Raw genomic sequence first — 20,081 nt, 5'->3', positions numbered from 1 at the left:
ACTGAAACCTGTGAAAAGTCTAGGGTAAACTTACTCACTACGGTAAATATAACAAAAGAAAAAATTAAAAGGTATATAGAGAAACTCAAAGTTAATAAAACACCAGGGCCTGACGGTTGGCAGCCAAGAATCTTAAAGGAAATGAAAAATGAGATTGTTGTTCCATTAGAAATTATTTTCAAGAAATCCATCATATCTGGAGATGTCCCAAGAGAATGGAAGCTAGCTAACGTTACTCCCATATTCAAAAAAGGTGACAAAAAGAAACCAAATAACTATAGGCCTATAAGTTTGACTTCAATCGTAGGAAAAATAATGGAAACTATCGTCAGAGATGCTATCGAACATCATTTAGAAAGTAACCGTTTGATAAATGATAGCCATTATGGTTTCAGACGGAAACGTTCTTGCGTGACTAACTTACTCGAATTCTACAACACAGTTATCTCGAATTATGACAAAAGAAACAATATAGATTTAATATATCTAGACTTTGCAAAAGCTTTTGATACCGTCCCACACGAAAGACTACTTACTAAATTAGCTTTACACGGAATAAGTGGTAGCCTATTAGGTTGGACTAGTAATTGGTTGAATGGTCGAAAACAGAGAGTTGTTTTAAATGGAAAAACTTCTAGATGGAAATTTTTTACAAGTGGAGTTCCTCAGGGTTCCGTTCTTGGGCCACTTCTATTCATAGTATATATAAATGATATAGACCATGGACTAAAATCTACTGTTTCCAAATTTGCTGATGATACAAAACTGTGCGGAGTGGCAAATGATCACTCAAACCAATTAGATATTCAAGAAGATTTAGATCAATTACAGCAATGGTCTGAAAAGTGGCTAATGAAATTTAACACAAGTAAATGCAAGGTAATGCACATAGGTAAAAATAACAGTAAGTACGATTACAAGTTATTTGGAAATTCGTTAACAAAAGTGGATAGTGAAAAAGATCTCGGCGTAATTATCAGTAACGACCTCAAATCATCTAAGCAGTGTATCTCAGCCTCTGAGAAAGCAAATAAGATTCTAGGACTGATTGCGTGATCTTTTGATTTCTAAAGTCCATCACTCATTAACAAGCTATATAAATCGTTAGTTCGTCCACATTTGGAATATGCTGTTTCCGTATGGTCACCTAATCTCATTAAAGACATTGACAGACTGGAAAAAGTACAACGGCGAGCCACAAAACTGATTCCAAATATCAAAATTAAATCATACGACAATCGACTAAAACATATGAATCTGGTTTCCCTAAAAAAGCGTAGACTCAGAGGTGACTTGATACAGGTCTTTAAAATTCTAAAGGGAATTGACAACATCAAAAGTGACAAAATTTTCACATTGAATGAGAATCAAACAAGAAACAATGGTCTCAAACTGTCCGGAAATAGATTCAATTTGGAAGTAGGTAGAAACAACTTTGCCAACCGTGTAGTTAATGAATGGAATAAACTTCCTGCACAGGTAGTGCAATGTAGTTCAGTTCGAAGCTTTAAGAATCACTTAGATAAACACCTAAGCAAGATGCTGTAATGATTATAATTTATTTTATATTATTTGTTTTTGTTTTGTTATCATTTGTCTGTCTGATTTTCATTTATTATTAGTTATATGTTAATTTATTATTATTTACTATTTACCTGTTTGTTTATTATCTAACTATACCTATGCATTTATTTATGTATTTTATTTGTTATTTACTTTATTATAGTTTTTATTTATTATTTTATTATTATTATGATTTTTTTTCGCATCCGACCTAGATATGGACCAAGAGGTCTCCTGTCGGCATGCTCCGCCTTTGTAATCCTTTGTAATCCTTTGAATGAGACCATAAAATGACACTTCAAGTCCGGCAGTTGTCGCGTACAGACCTACTCTGAACAGAGGTGAGGAGCAATAATTATCATATTATTATTCATGTTTATGCCTTTGCTTTTGTATGAAAGGGAGTGGGTAGAAGATGGGGGAAGGTGTGAGGGAGTATGTGGGGAAAAATATTTTGACGCAGCCCAAAGGGATTTCTCCCCGTCTTCTCTTTTTCTGCATGAGGGGACGGAGAGGGGAGTCGCCGATTTAATGAAGCTGCCTTGCTGTGGATGTGCTGTCTTGCGACGCTGCTTCTGACCCAGGGCAGTGGGTGAGATGCAGGGATGATCCATCATCAAGGAGGAGCCAAGATAAAACGGAGGGAGGGGGTGGAGTATGTGAGGATGAAATGGGTGGGAGTGAATTTCATGCCTTTGTTTATTTTGGCTACCTCCTTTGTAAGGGGGGAATTCTTTGGTATATGTATGTATATATTATTTATTGACATAATGCGTAATTGCATCAAAATGGGTGCACATCTTCCTAGTGCACACGCTCAACAAAATGGCCTGTTGCATCTTGTTTAAGAGAATTTTAAACTTCTCTAAGATGCTTTTAAGGGACATTCTTTAATGTTATCATTTCTAATTTCACATATTTCAGTGCATTCCGTGACATAGTGTTGTAATGAGTGGCATTTATTTTCATGACAAAGTTGACATACAATCCTCAGTATTTCTATTATATTCCCAGTAATATTTATATCCTTAATCTCATTACTATTGTGTCTTACATAAGTAAAATTACATTTTCAGTCACATTCATATAGTGTAATAAACTTTTGCTACGATTTTTTGTAATTTTTCTAGGTCCCAATTGTCTCTTTGTTTTCTCATTTTCACTATCATTTCTTTCGTACTATGGTCACTTGTGATATCAACGATGTCTTTCTATGTTCCTTGTTTAGCTAAGTCATCAGCAATATCATTCAGATATATTCCACAATGTGATGGTATCCATACAAAAGTTATATTGATTTTAATGGATTTTATGTCCTTGATTAACTTTTTACACTTAAAAACAAAGCTTTTATCACTAAGGAGTTTTGAATTAAAAGCAAGTGATACACTCTGTCTATCTACAAATAAATATAATTATTTCCCCAGTTGGACGTTAGTTTTAAAATTTCATGTATTGCATGTATTTCTGCACTGGTGCTGGAGTTTATACCATCTATTCTTTTGGAATATTCATAGAATTCCCTAATCACAATACCACATCCATTTTTTTCACCGACAATAGACCAATCGCAAAAAAAATATATGTATTACATTACATTTTGGGTACATTGAATTTCTACAAAGGAATAACTGACGTAATTGCTAGCTACCATATTCACATTTCTTGCAATCTAACTGTTCTATTTCAATATCAAGAGGTTCATTATTCCAAGGGCAGATGAGTTTTTTTTTTTTTTTTTGTGAAATCGGGGACACACTAGTTTGTTATATCATAATTCTTTATAATTGCACATATGTTTTTGGCGTAAGCGTTTATTGGAGTACGATTTTTCACCATTTTTTATCTTGTCTAAAAAATTTAATGTGTTAATATTTAAACTTATCCCCACATCTCCCCCAACGATCTTGGGGACCTGTGGGAAATCGGGGTTTTTGGGTGGGGAGCATATCTCACCAGAAACACATAAGCCACATCAGAAAATCGTTGGTTGGGTGAAACTATAAATTGATCCAAAATAACACCAGATCACCGAGAAACTGCAACACGCAGTCTACTATTTGTGGCAATTGATGCTTGTGGCGGTAGCTAACACTAAGGCAAATCATAGCGGCACAGGCCAGCTTTCTTGGAACAAGTATTACCAACTGTAGAGATAAGATCCTACACATGTCGCTTGTCTCAATCATATACTGATAGTGGCTATAGTGAGATTAAATGTTGGGTCAAGATTACGTGAACATTCAAGAAGAAACTCGATAGCCAGTAAAAATGTAAATATGAATGTCGTTTGTGAGCGTCATGTTGGTAGTTATTGATCAACCGTTATTTTCACGAAGCTACAGTTGACCCAACTCAGTAAATTTAACTAATTGAAAAAATAACTCCATCATTACACTAATATCATTCGTTGTGGCGAAGATGCGCTTCTAGATAATAGTAATAGGTATTTTAATGGAATTTTGATTATTGCACTTTTTAAATAAATGCTTATTTTCATTTAAATATACTGCATATAAAGAATGGTTAAATGTAAATCGCAATACTTTCTGTAATCAGTCATATAATCCTTGATATACACTCTATTCCAATAAATTACACTCAATTTCTGCCGTGCAGCTCGGTACTGTTGGTAGTCCTGCAGACCCGTGTTTTCCACAGGCACCAGCGACACTCAAATACCTCACCTCCTTTCAGAAAATACATTTCTCCACTTTGTTCATAAGGTAGGAAAAATTTTGTTTCAATCATTAGAAAGAGCAGTCATTCTGAAAATATAATAAGAAATTCAAAATCCGATGGGTAAGAAACTAAGTAATTATGTGGAATTGAAGTAAAGGTAAAGAAATTATCGGTTTACACACATCTTTACTTATAATCGATGTTTACAGCAATTATAATAACAAGTGTAGAGTAAAACATGTGTCCTTACATAAACAAGTGATCACGATGGTGCATTCAGATTTCACATAGAAAACCATAAAAATAAAAATTAAGGCTTTTTATAGATATTTTGCGTTATGACGCTCATGACGCGAGAGAGGGAGGAAGCGATGGAATGTAGCAACGTTCGCGGTACCTCTCCTCCTCCTCCACCACCTCCTACTCCTTGCAACTTATTAATCATTTAATTTTTTATGAGAGTATTCGTTTTCCACTATTCTTACCCGATACTACTTTTATGTAATGTGAATTTATTAATAATCTGTGGAGGCGAGAGGTAGATTATTTGAGTGCACTTAAAAGTGTAAGGGAAATACAGATATAAGTAGGCTACATAGAATAGAATAGTATGGTTGTAGATTTTATAATTGACACTATCAAACATAGCAAAATGCTAATTAAATCACTGAGTAAAGTAATTACATATCAGTCGGTATAGTGTATGGAAATTGGCGGGAGTCTGCAGGACTACCAACAGTACCGAGCTGTACGACAGAAAGCGAGTGTAATAAAATAGTATGGTTGTAGATTTTATAATTGACACTGTCAAACATAGCAAAATGCTAATTAAATCACTGAGTAAAGTAATTACATATCAGCCGGTATAGTGTATGGAAATTGGCGGGAGTCTGCAGGACTACCAACAGTACCGAGGTGTACGACAGAAAGCGAGTGTAATTTCTCACTGGAATGTAGTTTATTAGAATATATAATTACATTTTTCGATTTGTACTGATGTGTTTATATGCTCTAGGGCCTTTACCCGAGATAAACATAAAAGGGTGAATGTTATTCCAGAATAAAAATAATAAAGACATCCAATTCAATTGCAAGAGATCAGATGCAGTTGGAAGAGAAATATTTCGTCAGATACCAGTCTTTTCCTTGTGCAAGAAGGGTGACATCGTAGGCTGCAGCTAAGCACCTCAAATTAATTGTTCGTTTTCTTATTTTGGTGAATAATTTACTTGTTTATTGACGTTATTTATTGTCTATTTTGTTATATATTTATCTTTCATTATTTGTATATTTATACATTTACATAAATTTATTTGTTTATATATTTATTTTCATCTATTTGTGCGTGTTATTTTCTCTATCAGTTTATTTATCAAATGTAGATCAACAGCTCATGCGTTAGTCTTTCCCATGACATACATTTTAAGAGAACGAATAAGAAGAGAAGAAAAGGAGGAGGAAGAGAAGAAAAGGAGGAGGGTGAAGAATAGGAAGTGTAGGAGAAAGTCAGCCGGTCTAAGGGAGTTAATGAAAACAGAGGAACAGAGTTCAGCACGCGCACCCAATCGCCAATGTCCACGTCGGCATATGGCCCTTGCGCGTGTGTACCAATGTGGAGAACTCCCCCCCCCATCCCCACCCCAGTTTCCTCTCTCCTGCCTGCAGGCTACCCCAAACCCCTCTCCCCCATCCCCCTCTAGCCTCTCCCCTTTCTCTCCTTCCTCCCGCATACCCCTACTCTCCCTCCCTCCTTTCCAACTGTCCCCTCTGCCCTTCAGCTTTCCTCGTCTCCCCTCCCTCTTTCCTTTAAGATCCGGAATTTATATGTAGCACACCTTGGCAATAAGACATACATATTTTTTACATATTCTTTCCTACATGCCGTCAGGTGATATCATTCATCTGAACTCTCTTACAGTTGAACGATAAGCTCTTTCATGTTGGTGGAACAACCGTTGAATGCATAAAAAAATATGGAGCATTCGTAGAGATTTATTCTAATTGTGCCCGCGACTGCATCATGCGTGTATGTTGTGGCTCAATATCTGTGACGTGTTTGGCTCTCCTGTGCCTGTGACTTGCTTTCATGTGCGTATGCCTCGTGTGTCTACCAGTGTGACTTTCTAGTGTCCCTGCAATGTGACTACATTGTGACTCTTTCGCGCGCCTGTGTGGATGCCTCTTGTGTCTTAATATAATGCCTGTGTCTATGTTCTTGCCACGTCCACCATGTCCCCCATACCCCTTTATTGTTCGGTGCGATTATCGCGCAACGATGATCGTTCATGGCTCAACGATGATCGTCAAACGACTGTCTAGAGCACTGATTATTTGTTTTAGAATGGGGCTCTTTTGTTTCGAGCTGATCATTGGAAGTGAACCTAACCAACACTCCCAGATGCCAAGTAGCGCGTCACCCTTCATTGGCTGTGGAATAATGGCCCCTTTATCGGAATTTCCTCTTTTCCTTCCCCACCCTTTTGTTGATTCTACCACCACCAGCACTACTACTACTATCATTACTACTACTGTTACTACTACTAGTACTACTACTACTACACTCTGCAATTCTTTTCATGTCTTTTTATAGTAATTTCTTTGTATATATACGAAACCAGCTCCACTTACACTTTCTTCCTATCCTCTTTCTTCTCCTTGTCTTCTCCTCCGTCATCCTCTCCTTATCCTTTTTACCCCCTCCCTCTTTCGTTTCCTCATCATTAACAATCTCTCCTTATCTACCTTTCCCTTCTCCTCCTTTTCTATACCCTCCCCGCTTGCTTTTTCCATATCACCCTGACTTTTTTCTTCTTCTTCCTATCCCCCACCTCTTCTCCTCCTCATGATCATTTTCTACTCTTCTACTCTCTCCCATCTCCTTTTCCTCCCGTTCTATTACCTCCTCCTCCTCCTCCTCCTCCTCCTCCTCAGTTAGTTCAACGCTCATGCACTAGGCTGACGCAATATAGTGTCCGCAAGGAGAGTATGACTATAATAAAAGGGTTTCAGCGTGTTGCGGGGCACGGTAACGAAACCTCTCTCTCCTCCTCCACTTCGACTCCCTCCTCTTCCTCCTCCTCCTCCTCCTCCTCCTCCTCCTCAGTTAGTTCAACGTTCAGGCATTAGGCTGACGCAATATTATGTCTGCAAGGAGGGTATGACCATAAGGGGTTGGGGGATGGATGTTGCGGGGGGGTATTGCGCAACACGGTAAAGAGATAAATAAGTAAATAAATTAATAAGCAACACGGTAACTAGATAAATAAGTAGATAAATAAATAAATAAATGAATAAACAACATTGAGGAAAATAGTATCAAGGTTCTACAGAAAAATGCGTTGATCAATAAAGAAATTGGACATACGAATTGTGTACCACAGATAGCCCAGGGTATTATAGATATTACGTCTGAAATTTTCAAGTGTGATATACATTTACTCCCAACTATATCTTCCACGCATTTGATATACTTATTCTATTTGTTATGTTATAAATTTATGACGTTAGGAGACTTTACTGGTCGTATATGAATGCCGTTTTTTTTGTTTTTTTTTTTTTGTAGTTTGAATCTAGCGATTTTACTTTGAAGGACTTTTGTTGTGGTTAACTCCAGGCGAGTTTATTCAGCTTGCAACAACCCTTTCTGTCTTATTTATTATGTTTATATGTGTCATTGCTCTTTTACTTATTCTTTGCATGATTGGTATTTTATGTATTTATTTTATTTTCACGTTATTTATTAGTTTATCTTATTCATTTAATCTATTTTGTATTTTATTAGTTTATTTACATTACAAAGGATTACAAAGGCGGAGCATGCCGACAGGAGACCTTTTGATCCATATCTAGGTCGAATGCGAAAAAAAAATCATAATAATAAAACAATAAATAAAAACTATAATAATGTAAATAACAAATAAAATACATAAATAAATGCATAGGTATAGTTAAATAATAAACAAACAGGTATGTATGTTACTTTTTATTATTATTTTATTTTTATTTTATTTTACGTAAGTCCTTTGGTGCGATCCGTGGAACCCCCATTGTTAATATGTCTCATTGTTATTCTGTTCGTTATATATATATATATATATATATATATATATATATATATACATATATATATATATATATATATACATATATGTGTGTGTGTGTGTGTGTGTGTGTGTGTGTGTGTGTGTGTGTGTGTGTATGTACATCACATGAAAAATCGTCACCCCCAGACTTCGACAGGGTGACAATTATTAATGTGGGCCATCCTGGGTTTACGATTCTTCGGTTGTATAAGCTGATGGCAATAAGCATAACCCACATTCAACCTAACCTAATCTTTATTCCACTGTTGATATTCGGCGTACTGGGGTGACAATTCTTCAGGTGGGATCTCATGGGGTAACGATTATTCATGTGGGCGTTTTGGGGTGACAGTTCTTTATGTGACCCTATATATGTCCATAACACGACAGTATGTTAGGAATGGCTTAGGATTTGATGGAAATCGAATAACATTGATTTTTCCCATTTCGTTTGGCAACGTCGCATTAGACGTTGCCAATCAAGATGGAAATTAAAGACACACTGGGCTATTTTTCTTCCTACTGTTGCACCATGTTTGCAGCTCGCCGCTGTCATATACTGGAAGTAAATAATTTTCCTCCAGCATATCAAATGACATTCTATGTATTTTTAATGAGAAAACAAAATTGTTTTTCTTGGTGATTTGACGGTGGAAGAAGTTCTGAAAATGGGGGGATACAGTCGATCGGAAGTTGGAGAGAAAACAGCCCAGTTTGATAACCCGTCAAGACCATCTCTCCCACCTTTTTACCAATTTATCGCGTCAACCATCATCACGTGATGGACAAATTCTTTCCCGTATGGTATACCAGAGTTCATATATGGCCCGGCCTATGGGTAATGATGTGACCTTACACACACACACACACACACACACACACACACACACACACACACACACACACACACACACACACACACACGAGCGTAGCTCCCTTTCCCGTAAGATACAACTAGGTAAATATATACACACACAATTCTTTGCCCACCAGAGTTGGAGTGTCGGCTTGCAGTACAGAGATGCTGGGTGGGAATCGAACCCGGATAGCTGAATTAGCAGTTGAGAATGTGTCTATGTTGTGTGTGTGTGTGTGTGTGTGTGTGTGTGTGTGTGTGTGTGTGTGCGCGCGCGCGTGCGTAGTTCTCTGATCGGGTTTCCCGAATTGTAGTACACAGGAAAGGAGCAACTGTCGTAGAATCCTCTCATACTCTCAGATTAACATACTTAGGTTGAAAAATCAGGTGTAGTTCCAACTTGGGTGATATTTTCCAAACATCATAATATGTGCCTGAGTATGTAACCGTAAGTGCATGCACGCGGGTGTCCACTGCGTGCGCATTCAAACGTGAAGATTTTTCGCTAGCATGCTACTTGCTTTGCCTACTTCGTTTAAGTAGAGACGACTTCGGTTACGATATTTGTTTTACAAATTTCCAAATGTCAAATTACTCTTGCGCCTTATAGTGAGTAGCTGAACGACCAAATAAGATAGGATAAACCTATACGAATGTTAGACACGTTGTTGTGATGTTCTTACGGAAGTCTAGAATATTGTAACCGAAGTCGTTTCCACTCGAAGTAGCAAAAGCAAGTAGCATGCTAGCCTAGTGTGCCGCCACCCTTAGTTGTACTTTTGTATGTGCGTGTGTATCAGTTACCCCCTACACGTGTTTCCGAGGGTATGCAATCACGTGTATGTGCACGTATATGGGAGCATAATACCTGCAATATCCTACACGAAATGGTATCTGGCTTTCTCATTTTCCCGCTATTGTTGGCTTCTCCTTCACCGAATAAAAAGTGACACTTCGTTAACAATAAGTCGATAGTGAAGGTGAATGTTGGGGGGAAGGGGGAGGGGGGATGGTGTAGACAAACTGAAAGCCCATTCCTATTACCCTATCGCTCTAGTGCAGTGTTTCCCAAACTAGGGGGGCGCCCTCCCCCCCCCCCCTCGGAGGCTTGAGGATGATACAAAGGGGACGTGAAGTCACGTGCTCAGAGATAATTATTTAATAATAATAATTAAACCATTCCAAGAACAAGTATCTCCCAATACATACGTGTAAAGTACAGTATAAGTCTACCAATCACTCCAACCCGTTTTCTATACAATATATAATTATATATTATACATAATCGTATATGATATATGAAGTCATATAAATACAAAAAAGGTGGAATGGGGTGGGCGCACGTGCTGCAACCAAGAGGCATCATATATGGGAGTTTGTAAAGCACTTAACCTATGAAATATGTCATTACAGTGTAGTGACATATTTCTTAGGTTAATTAAGTCTGAAGACCGAAACTTTTATTATAGATATTTTTTTTAATTGCTCAAGGAGTTAGAGCTGGTTTGAATAACCCATTCGAGGTTGTTGGGGGTATTTTATATACTATTGCCATGCAGCTAAAGATGTACGGGATCCGGGCCGGATAGCGACTGTCAAAACAGCGACAGTCATAATAGCGACTTCATAAGGGCGACGTAATCAGGTGAGCGACTTTCAAAACGGCGACTGTCTTAATGGCGACCGCATTATAACAGCGACTGTTACGTATACGTGTCCACTATCCTGAAAATTAGAGCCGCCGCAGGATGTTGTGACACAGTAGGATGTCGCCATTGCATCCTGTGAAAGATATGACGTCAGTGACCGAAAGCACATTCAGACAGAGACGAGGTTACGAAGAATTTCTGTAATATATATATCTTCCTTGGCAGACTCAAGGAAGGGGTATTTGATTCCAGGATCAAAGGGAGGCGAAGGGATTGGACGACTTTACGTCACTAACGCTCGAGATTTGATCTTTCAGACAGATCCAAGAGAAAGACGAAACATAATAGATAAGCAAAAAAAGAAGGAAGTTTGCAACATGGGTAATGTTGTAAAGCATCTTTCGGTGCACATACCATTGATCCGTGTATTAATCTGATTACTTCATACGGCATGTGCAAAAATGAATAGATGAAAAAATAGATAATGTGCACAGAACACTGTGCGTGTGGTGCACAAAGAAAACGGAACTCGTTTTGTGCTTAGACATCACCTCACACTTTACGATGCGCATTCTACGTTGTAATTGTACCCATTGCGACAAAAGAAGGCATAGCCTTGTATTACCAAGAGTTGTCTGGTAATATCTGGCGTTATTTAACTTAAGGGTACTAGAAAAATATGCGTCTTGTAACAACTGGTGTTCCTGTAACCACAAGTTAGGGTACCGAGCTGCCAAAACCACTAGAGGTGCCGGGGTCAGAGGTGTAGTTTGTAGCAATGGGGTTGTAGAATAATCTCGAAAAAATCGTATTATATATATATATATATATATATATATATATATATATATATATATATATATATATATATATATATATATATATATATTAGACTACCTCTAGACTATTCAACTCCGTTGCAGCACAGTCGTGGGCGACAAGTGAAAAAGTAAATAAATAAATTAGAATAATTATAATTATAACAATGAAAATAAAAATAAAAATAATTTGACCCACTAGCATTCTAGCTGTCAAACATTTTTTTTTTTTTTTTTTAGGAAACGATAGCTTTGTAGTGATTCAATTAAAATATACTGGACAGGATTGGTTGGAGTAATTTCTATACTGGACAGGATTGGTTGGAGTAATTTCTATACTGGACAGGATTGGTTGGAGTAATTTCTACCAATCTGGAAAGGTTTGGTAAAGATGCATTATGGTAACACCAAATGGTAATTACACTGCACGGGAAGTATTTTGGAGATTAGTAAGTACTTGGGAGACAGCTGCAATAAAATGAAGTGAGCGAACGTTATTATACGGACGATTACGTTGTCTCCCTCAGCAGACAGCAACGAGACGATGTGTCGACCAATCAACAGCCATCCCAAGATCCCACTGCCCACGCATTTGTCTCCCTCTTTCAATCTAAGAAGTGTCACCCATTTCAAGGACATAGATATTTTATCTTCCACTATTTTATTCGGTTCTCTGGCACCCCTTCTATAAAAAATATTACTTTTTTTCATTATAACATAAATTCACTCAATATGAGAAAACCGAAACAGCTATGAAAGCGCCCAGTTCGTTTTAAAACGTACAGTAGCACAAATTTATCGTTCTTGTACCTTGACTTAGGCATCGGATTCTCTTTCGAATATGTAAATCTTATTATCATAAGTGATTATGGATAAATGATTGTGTTCTAAGTATCTATATCAACAATAAACGTCTTACCTGCATCATGACACCATATATCAAGACGAAACAATCATGAGACTTGAGGCCAAACTTCATCGAATCGGACGATAGAATCCTGTTCGTGTGTACTTGAGAGATGGCGTTGGTGGCAAGGATCAAAGTCCAGCTTATACGTATTGGGATGGATGAAGTGCAGTGAACGGAATAGAATAATTTAGCATAAATATTTATTGATATACAAAACAACCACAGTCACAAATTAGTTAGCAAGGCAGTTTCTTATGTTTTGTGAAGTTGCCAGATTACTGTCTACCATTCTAAAAGTTTGAAGCTCCATGAATAATTACGTGTCGGAAAGTCATACAGTAGTAATATATATATATATATATATATATATATATATATATATATATATAAATATATATATATATATATATTTCTATATATTTTTTTATATATATATAAAAATATATATATTTTTATATATAAATATATATATATATATATATATATATATATATATATATACCTGTATATATATACATATACATATATTTGGCGTCACAGATTACTCTGCGACGCATAGGGGGTTAGCGTAACGAGTGCCCTCTTTTCTGGATTACGTAACGTAAACAACGCGGGGTTAAGGATCCACGGGGTACTCGTCGCTAACATTTATTGGCAATAGAAAACACGACTTTCTCTTCTTCACACAACAGGTGCTTCCGTTGAAACCATGGCAGCACACAGTAATTGGAAGGAAGAGTAGAAGTAGAAGTAGTAGGAGGAGGAGGAGGAGGAGATGAAAAACTGTAAACAAACCAGAGCAACGCTCGTTACTAACAGCTTTTATACAGAATTACAAATAATCTGAACATGAAATACGAGCAGCTTTAAGGCTAAATTCATTATGACATACAAGAAACAATATACCAGATCTAAAACTAAATTCAGCTCAAAACTCACCGAGTAGGCCGCGAAGGGAGCGGGGTATACAACTGAAGGCGTTTCAAACCACACTGGCTGGAGGCGCGACGTAGCATCGCACCACCGCAACAGGTTCTTACACACCTTCTTAAGTCTAATTCTTAAAGTGAACCTTGTACAAATAATGAGATGCTATCTTGCAGCACAGCTTGCAGACAACTTACAATGATAGTATTCTTAAGCAGACGAAGCTTCTGCTCGCAGCATACTTAAATTAAACATGACGAAAAACAAACTTGGAAACCTCTTCCGAGGGGAAACGAGCCTTACGACAAAAAGATATGTAAACATGGGGATACACGGACATATAAAAAAGCCCCGTTACCTCTCGTAACGGCACACTCCCTTCCTAATTTTCTAGGGGGAAAAATTACCAAAACTATTGACCTAGCAACACAAGCTCAGAAATGGGTCTTACATATTCATGGGCTTTGTTGTTTACCACAACTCTTACTTGGACCTTCCTGACTAAATCATCCTTGCCAGGGAATACTTTGTTTACAATACCCAAGGGCCACTGTCCTTGGGGACACTCTTGATTTTTTACCAACACTACATCATCCACCTTTACATTTGGAGAGGAATTGACCCACTTTCTTCTGGGTTGTAAAGAGGAAAGATACTCTTTCTTCCATCTCTTCCAGAATTCCTCAGCAAGGTGATGGACATGCTTCCATTGAGATTTGTATACTGCCTTAATATCTATCTCTTCAGGAAGAGTTACAGGAATATCAGTTTTCTGAGTGAGAAGGATGGACGGAGACAAAATGAAAGGACTACTAGGGTCCGAGGAAACAGGAACTAAAGGTCTGGAATTCACGATCTTACATACTTCTGCAAAGAAGGTTACTAACACCTCATGTGTTAATGCCTTGGGGTGATGGTTAGTCAGTATCACATTCATGATGTTGCGGACTATCCCCACCATACGCTCCCATGCTCCACCCATGTGAGAAGCATGAGGAGGGTTAAACAACCAAGTGCAATCTTGACTTGACAAGAAACTATTGACATCACCACCTTCATCGGTAATGGCAAGCAAGTTCAGTGCTTTGACAGCACCTACAAAGTTCGTGCCTCTGTCAGAACGCATCATCTTAACTGGGCCACGAATACAAATGAATCTCTTTAAGGCATTAATGAAGGAAGAAGTACTCAATTCTTCTACAGTCTCTATGTGGATAGCTCTGGAAACAAGACAGGTGAACAGAACGCCCCATCTTTTACTTTCGAGGAAGGAACTTCTAGTGCGCCGAGTTTTTATATGCCAGGGGCCAAAAAGGTCAACTCCTACATAGGAAAATGGCGGATTGGGAGTAAGTCTATCGACGGGTAAGTCTCCCATCTTCTGAACACACACCTTACCTCTTACCCTTTTACAGGTGACGCATTTGGAAATGACCTTAGAAATGGTACGTTTCCCTCCCAAAATCCAGAAACCACCTGTACGGACGGCTCCTTCTGTAATCACTCTCCCTTGGTGGTGCACTGTCTCATGGTAGTGACGGATCAACAACAAGCCTAAATGGGATTCCTTTGGAATAATAATAGGCCTTGCAAGCATACCCAGTATATCACCGCCTTGACTCAACCTGCCTCCTACACGAAGTAGGCCCTTCTGGTCTAAATAAGGAGACAGAGATGCAATGGGACTGGAAGGAGGTAAACAAACTTCACCTTGCAATTTAGTCATGGCAGACGAGAAATAATCCTTTTGGTATGTCTGAACAATGAAATCAGCTGCATCTTCTAGTTGATCGGGTGACTTATGTTTGTTGCATATATGCCAACCTGAACAACACTTGTTACCTTGTTTGAAAGAACGGGCTATATGCTTAAGGAGAGCTACCGCTCTTACAAGTCTCCTCCAACAGGAGAAATTAGAGAACCTCTGAGCTAATGACGCAATTGCAGGCTCTACATTGCTTTTGTTTGCACTAACAAGGGGTTCAGACTCAATTGTGTAGTCTGATACCTTTACTTCTTTATCTGTCTCAGGGCTTACAAGAGGAAAACTTCCACTGGTGGATACAACATCCTCAAATAAGCTTGAGGGACCTGACAACCAATCACTCTGATTTAGGTTGGTTATTTCAAGACCACGGGTAGCCAGGTCTGCTGGATTACAATCTGTAGGTACATAATGCCATTGGTTAGGTTCGGTGGACGACCTAATGTGGTCTACTCTGTTACTCACGTAGACATGAAATCTACGCCTTTCATTATGGATATAGCCCAAGACAATCATGCTGTCAGAATAGAAATGTCTTGCGTCTAAGGGTTTGTCCAAGCAATCCGAGATGGAATTGCTGAGATTAACTGCCATTACTGCGGCACACAACTCTAACCTGGGAATAGTATGACCATGGTTGGGAGCTACTTTAGCTTGTCCCCTCACAAAACACACCTGGTAGCTTTTGGTATCACTGAAAACCTTAAGATATGATACAGCTCCTACTGCTACTCTGGAAGCATCTGAAAAGGTATGAAGCTCTATCCTGTGAGCTTGAGACAAAGAAATACTAGCAAAACTGACGATTGATGCTTATATCCTTGAGGTCCCTTAAGGACGTTAGCCATCTGGACCATTTGGTATGGATCTTAGCTGGTATGGGTTCATCCCAACCACACTTTAGATTGGTTATCTCTCTTAGGAGTAGTTTTCCCACTATTATTACTGGAGCTAAGAATCCCATGGGGTCAAACAGACTATTTACAACAGACAGTATCCCTCTTTTTGTCGAAGGCTTGTCTGAATCCATGAACTTATAGACGAAAACGTCTCTTTGGATGTCCCATAAGAGGCCCAGGCTAGACTGCATAGGCATAGAGTCAGAAGTTAGGTTCAGCTCCTGAAGGTTATCAGCCAGCTCACTGGTGGCAAACTTTTCCAGCACTTCCTTACTGTTGGAAGTGATCTTGTGCAAGCGCAGGCGTCCTCCTTCTTGAAGTGCTGACTTAGAGTCTTGGATTAACTTGTAAGCAGTCTCCGCATCTGGCAGAGATGCTAACCCATCATCCACGTAGAAATTGTTCTCTATGAAATAGCGAACTTCAGGAGAGGCATCTTCTACAGACTTACGCAAGCCATAGGTGGCAATGGCGGGAGATGGCGTGTTCCCAAAAACGTGAACAGTCATTCTATACTCAATCAACCTTTCATCAGGGTCATTATTCTTGTACCAGAAGAATCTGAGATAATCTCTTTGCTCAGTCTTCACTTTGAAATTATAGAACATCTGTTCTACATCAGCTGCCACTGCTACAGCTTCCTGACGGAAACGTAGAAGAATCCCGAGAATACTGTTTGTCATATCAGGACCTGACATCAGCATATCATTTAGGGAGAACTCTCTGGATTTGGCAGAAGAGTCGAACACAACCCTGATCTTGTCAGGTTTCTTAGGGTGGTACACCCCAAACAATGGAAGATACCAGCACTTCTGATCAGACTTCAATGGTGGTGCAACCTCAGCGTGCCCACGATCTAACATCTTTTGCATGAAGGCCATCATATGCTGACGTTTTTCCGGCTTTGTGCTGAGGCTACGATGGAGAGACAGTGTGCGGTGCCACACAAAGTCTCTATTATTACTGGTGGCTACAACATTGGGACGGAAAGGCAGTGGCGCGACCCAATGACCACTTTGATCCTTGCGGAACTCTGAGTTCATAACATCCAAGAACTTCCTGTCTTCAATCGACAGGGCGGCCTTGTCATCATCTTTGGTTACCTTGAACAAATCATCCTTTACTTCAGAAACATGAATCTGGTTACCACATGGTGCGACTATAGAGGGACGTCTATCATGTACAAAGGATGTTTTGAAACTGCTAATGACAGGAGGCCTACAAGTGCCATGGAGACACACTTCCCCAATGATTGCCCAACCCAGACTGGTCTGTTGAGCTAGAGGGGCATTGACAGGTCCAATTCTCTGGTCAAAAATGTAATGAGCTGAAGGCACATCTCGACCAATGATGAGTAGAATCTCAGCTTCAGGAACCAGAGGTGGAATACATTCGGCCAGATCGGACAGATGGGGATAACCACGAGCTATGGCGGGGGTGGGTATCTCTTCTCTTACATTGGGAATGCTGTCGCATTCCACTAACTGAGGGATATGTACCTCTTGTGAGTTATGCCAAGACACGATGGTGTAATTTTTGGTGGTGCGCCCAGAAGCGCCCGTTACACCTGCACAGGTAGCTAGACGATATGAAACCCGATTGCTCAGCTTGTCAAACAAATCGAAAAACTCAGACCTTGCTAAAGAGCAATTGCACTGATCGTCTAGGATGGCATAACACCACACTCCGAGCTCTGGCTTACTTTCAGGATAGACCTTTACCAAGAAGGTCTTGGCGCAGGACTTACTCATGGAGGTGGGGTTACTGCATATCAAGGTACATTTGGAATTGACAGCAGCATCCTCCCCTCCCTGAGTCTTTACTATGGGGGTAAGAACATTTGGAAGCGGCACTTGATTGACTACAGGGGAGCGAGGTGTTTTATCTTGAGCAACCTCCCTTCCATGCTGTGTAACCGCTTGAGTCGAACTCCTCTTCGACCTGGGTTCATCGTGATGTAAGGCAGTCACATGAGTATGGGCCTTACAGAGTTTGCAGAAAGTTCTCTCTTTGCAGCTGGAAGGAGGATGGTTACCTTTGCAACATCTGTTGCACACTCCTTTATCGTTTAAGAAAACCTTCCTCTCGCTCACTGACATGGTGCGAAAAGCCCTGCAGAAATCCAAATGGTGTACGTAGGCATCATGGTAGACGCAAAAATCTCCCTTTTCTGCCTTTCTTTGCTCGGTAGGACTAGCGGCGCCAACAGACCTGTCAGCGCCCATGGTCGACTTACTGCCACTGGACAACATGGTGTCAGTCTTCTTCACACGTACTTGAGGAAACTTAGAGGGAGGTGGCTTCTCTGGTTTCACAAAACCATCGGCTCCAAGGCTTTGATAAGAGAAACATGGATCATTCTCGACCCTTGCCATCTCCTTCACAAACTCAATGAAGAAGGAGAAAGGTGGGTACGGCACACCGTGAGCAGTCTTGTAGTTCATGGCTCTGCCAGTCCACGCTTTCTGTATACAGGGTGGAAGTTTTGCGACAATGGGATTGATGCCTGACGAGGCGTCATAATATGCAAACAGTGTACTGTATACAGGGTTAGCCTTCAAGGCTTCTATCTGATACAGAATGTCACACAGGTCGTATAACCTTAAGGTGTCTCTAGGTGAAATCCTAGAGAAGTTGGCGAGCTTCTTTTTAATTGAAGTCTCAATGATCGAAGGGGCAGCAAACCTGTCATCCAAGCGCTCCCAAATTCTACTGCACGCCAGGGTTGGATTCTTGGCATTTGAGTTTCTAGTTGTACGGGCCCATTCTTTAGACTCAGGACCTAGGTACTTAACTAACAGGTCTATTTCCTCCTTACATGAGGTGCCTAACTCTTGCACGACTTCCTTGAAACTCTCTTTCCAAACAGCATAGTCTTCCGCAGTATCATCAAACGTAGACAGCCTGCTAAGAAGTAAATCCTTCCGCAAGAAGAACTTGCTCAAATCGGCAGAATTGGAGGTTGTCCCCAATCTAGGAGATGCACTACGAGGAGGTTTTACTACAGGTGGTGACACATAAGAAACATGGTTAGCAACAGGTTGCTGCGCAGGTTGCAGAGACCTCACCTTTACCTTTTCGATACGAGGTTCAAAACTGAATGGAACATTGTTAGCAGGCTGTGAGTTAACTCTGAAATCAGAACAGGGCTTGAAAACAGGGCTTTCAGGATTCAAGCCTACCAGATCCTTCTGACTAGCGGAAACATCGACTATACCACCCTGTTGCTCCACATATAGTTGGGTGCGGGTAGCGACTGTACCTTTTAATTGGTCCCAGTCACTGCATGTTTCCCAATCATCGTCGGGTCCTAAGTGCCTAAGTTCGGCTTCGGCTTCTTCCAACTCCTTTTGCTGTGTCATAAGTTTGAACTTGGCCTGCATTTCAGCCTGCTCTTTCATAAGCTGACCCTCCTGTTCGGCAAACTTAACTCTGATACGAGCGGTCTCCACCTTGGCTCGTTGCTTCCTTGCAACACTAACACTGGTGCTACTGGAACGACCTGACCTAACCGACCTTCTTGAACTGCCCTTCATGGAAGGGGGCATACAACGCTCAGAGTGGTCGACGAGGGATAAAGGAACTTGACTGGACTTCGGGTCATCTTGTAAAAACGGTTCAGTGTGGTGTTCCTCTTCCGTGACTTCAACTGAGGAAGAGGAAGCATAGTTACTGATTACCTGACGAAAAGATGCCTGAAAATCCCTGTCTTCGTGCTTCACTGATTCAGCACGAGCCAGACTTTCTGGAGTACGTTCACGCATTAAGAATTCCAGGTACCTTTTTACAGTATCCTGGTACACAGCGTGGGCCTCATACAACCAAGGACCATGATTCGGTTCTTCCAATAAGGCTTGTACTCCTTCTCTACTCGCCTTTACCCTCTCTTCATGCTGATCAGACGCTCTCTGAAAAGCCTCTTGCCCTTCA

At 39.9% G+C, this 20,081-nt stretch overlaps 2 protein-coding genes across 2 annotated transcripts in view; both read right to left on the bottom strand.

Annotated features, from left to right (window-relative positions):
- Positions 1-13,093: 13,093 nt before the first annotated feature.
- On the bottom strand, positions 13,094-16,043 carry LOC143040280 (uncharacterized). Its single transcript, XM_076211106.1, has 2 exons — positions 13,500-16,043; positions 13,094-13,343 (listed from the first exon to the last, which is right to left on the bottom strand). Exon 1 carries the CDS (start codon positions 15,844-15,846, stop codon positions 13,900-13,902), a length of 1,947 nt encoding a protein of 648 aa, XP_076067221.1. The 5' UTR covers positions 15,847-16,043; the 3' UTR covers positions 13,094-13,343; positions 13,500-13,899.
- LOC143040278 (uncharacterized) overlaps positions 15,959-20,081 on the bottom strand; it is a 5,609-nt gene continuing 1,486 nt past the window's right edge. Inside the window, exon 2 of the mRNA XM_076211105.1 lies at positions 15,959-20,081. This exon is cut by the window's right edge and continues 976 nt beyond it. Coding sequence (XP_076067220.1) covers positions 16,043-20,081 — 4,039 coding nt within the window. The 3' untranslated portion in view covers positions 15,959-16,042.

This window comes from Oratosquilla oratoria, chromosome 28, assembly GCF_046742065.1.
Source record: "Oratosquilla oratoria isolate Oo_2021 chromosome 28, ASM4674206v1, whole genome shotgun sequence".
Lineage (NCBI taxonomy): Eukaryota > Metazoa > Arthropoda > Malacostraca > Stomatopoda > Squillidae > Oratosquilla > Oratosquilla oratoria.
The sequence above is the reverse complement of the archived record's forward strand: the minus strand, read 5'-3'. Positions and strand labels throughout refer to the sequence as shown.

What these genes read in the sequence shown, in the direction of transcription:
- LOC143040280 (XM_076211106.1), bottom strand. Translation starts at nt 15,846, where the DNA reads ATGGCAGTTAATCTCAGCAATTCCATCTCGGATTGCTTGGACAAACCC.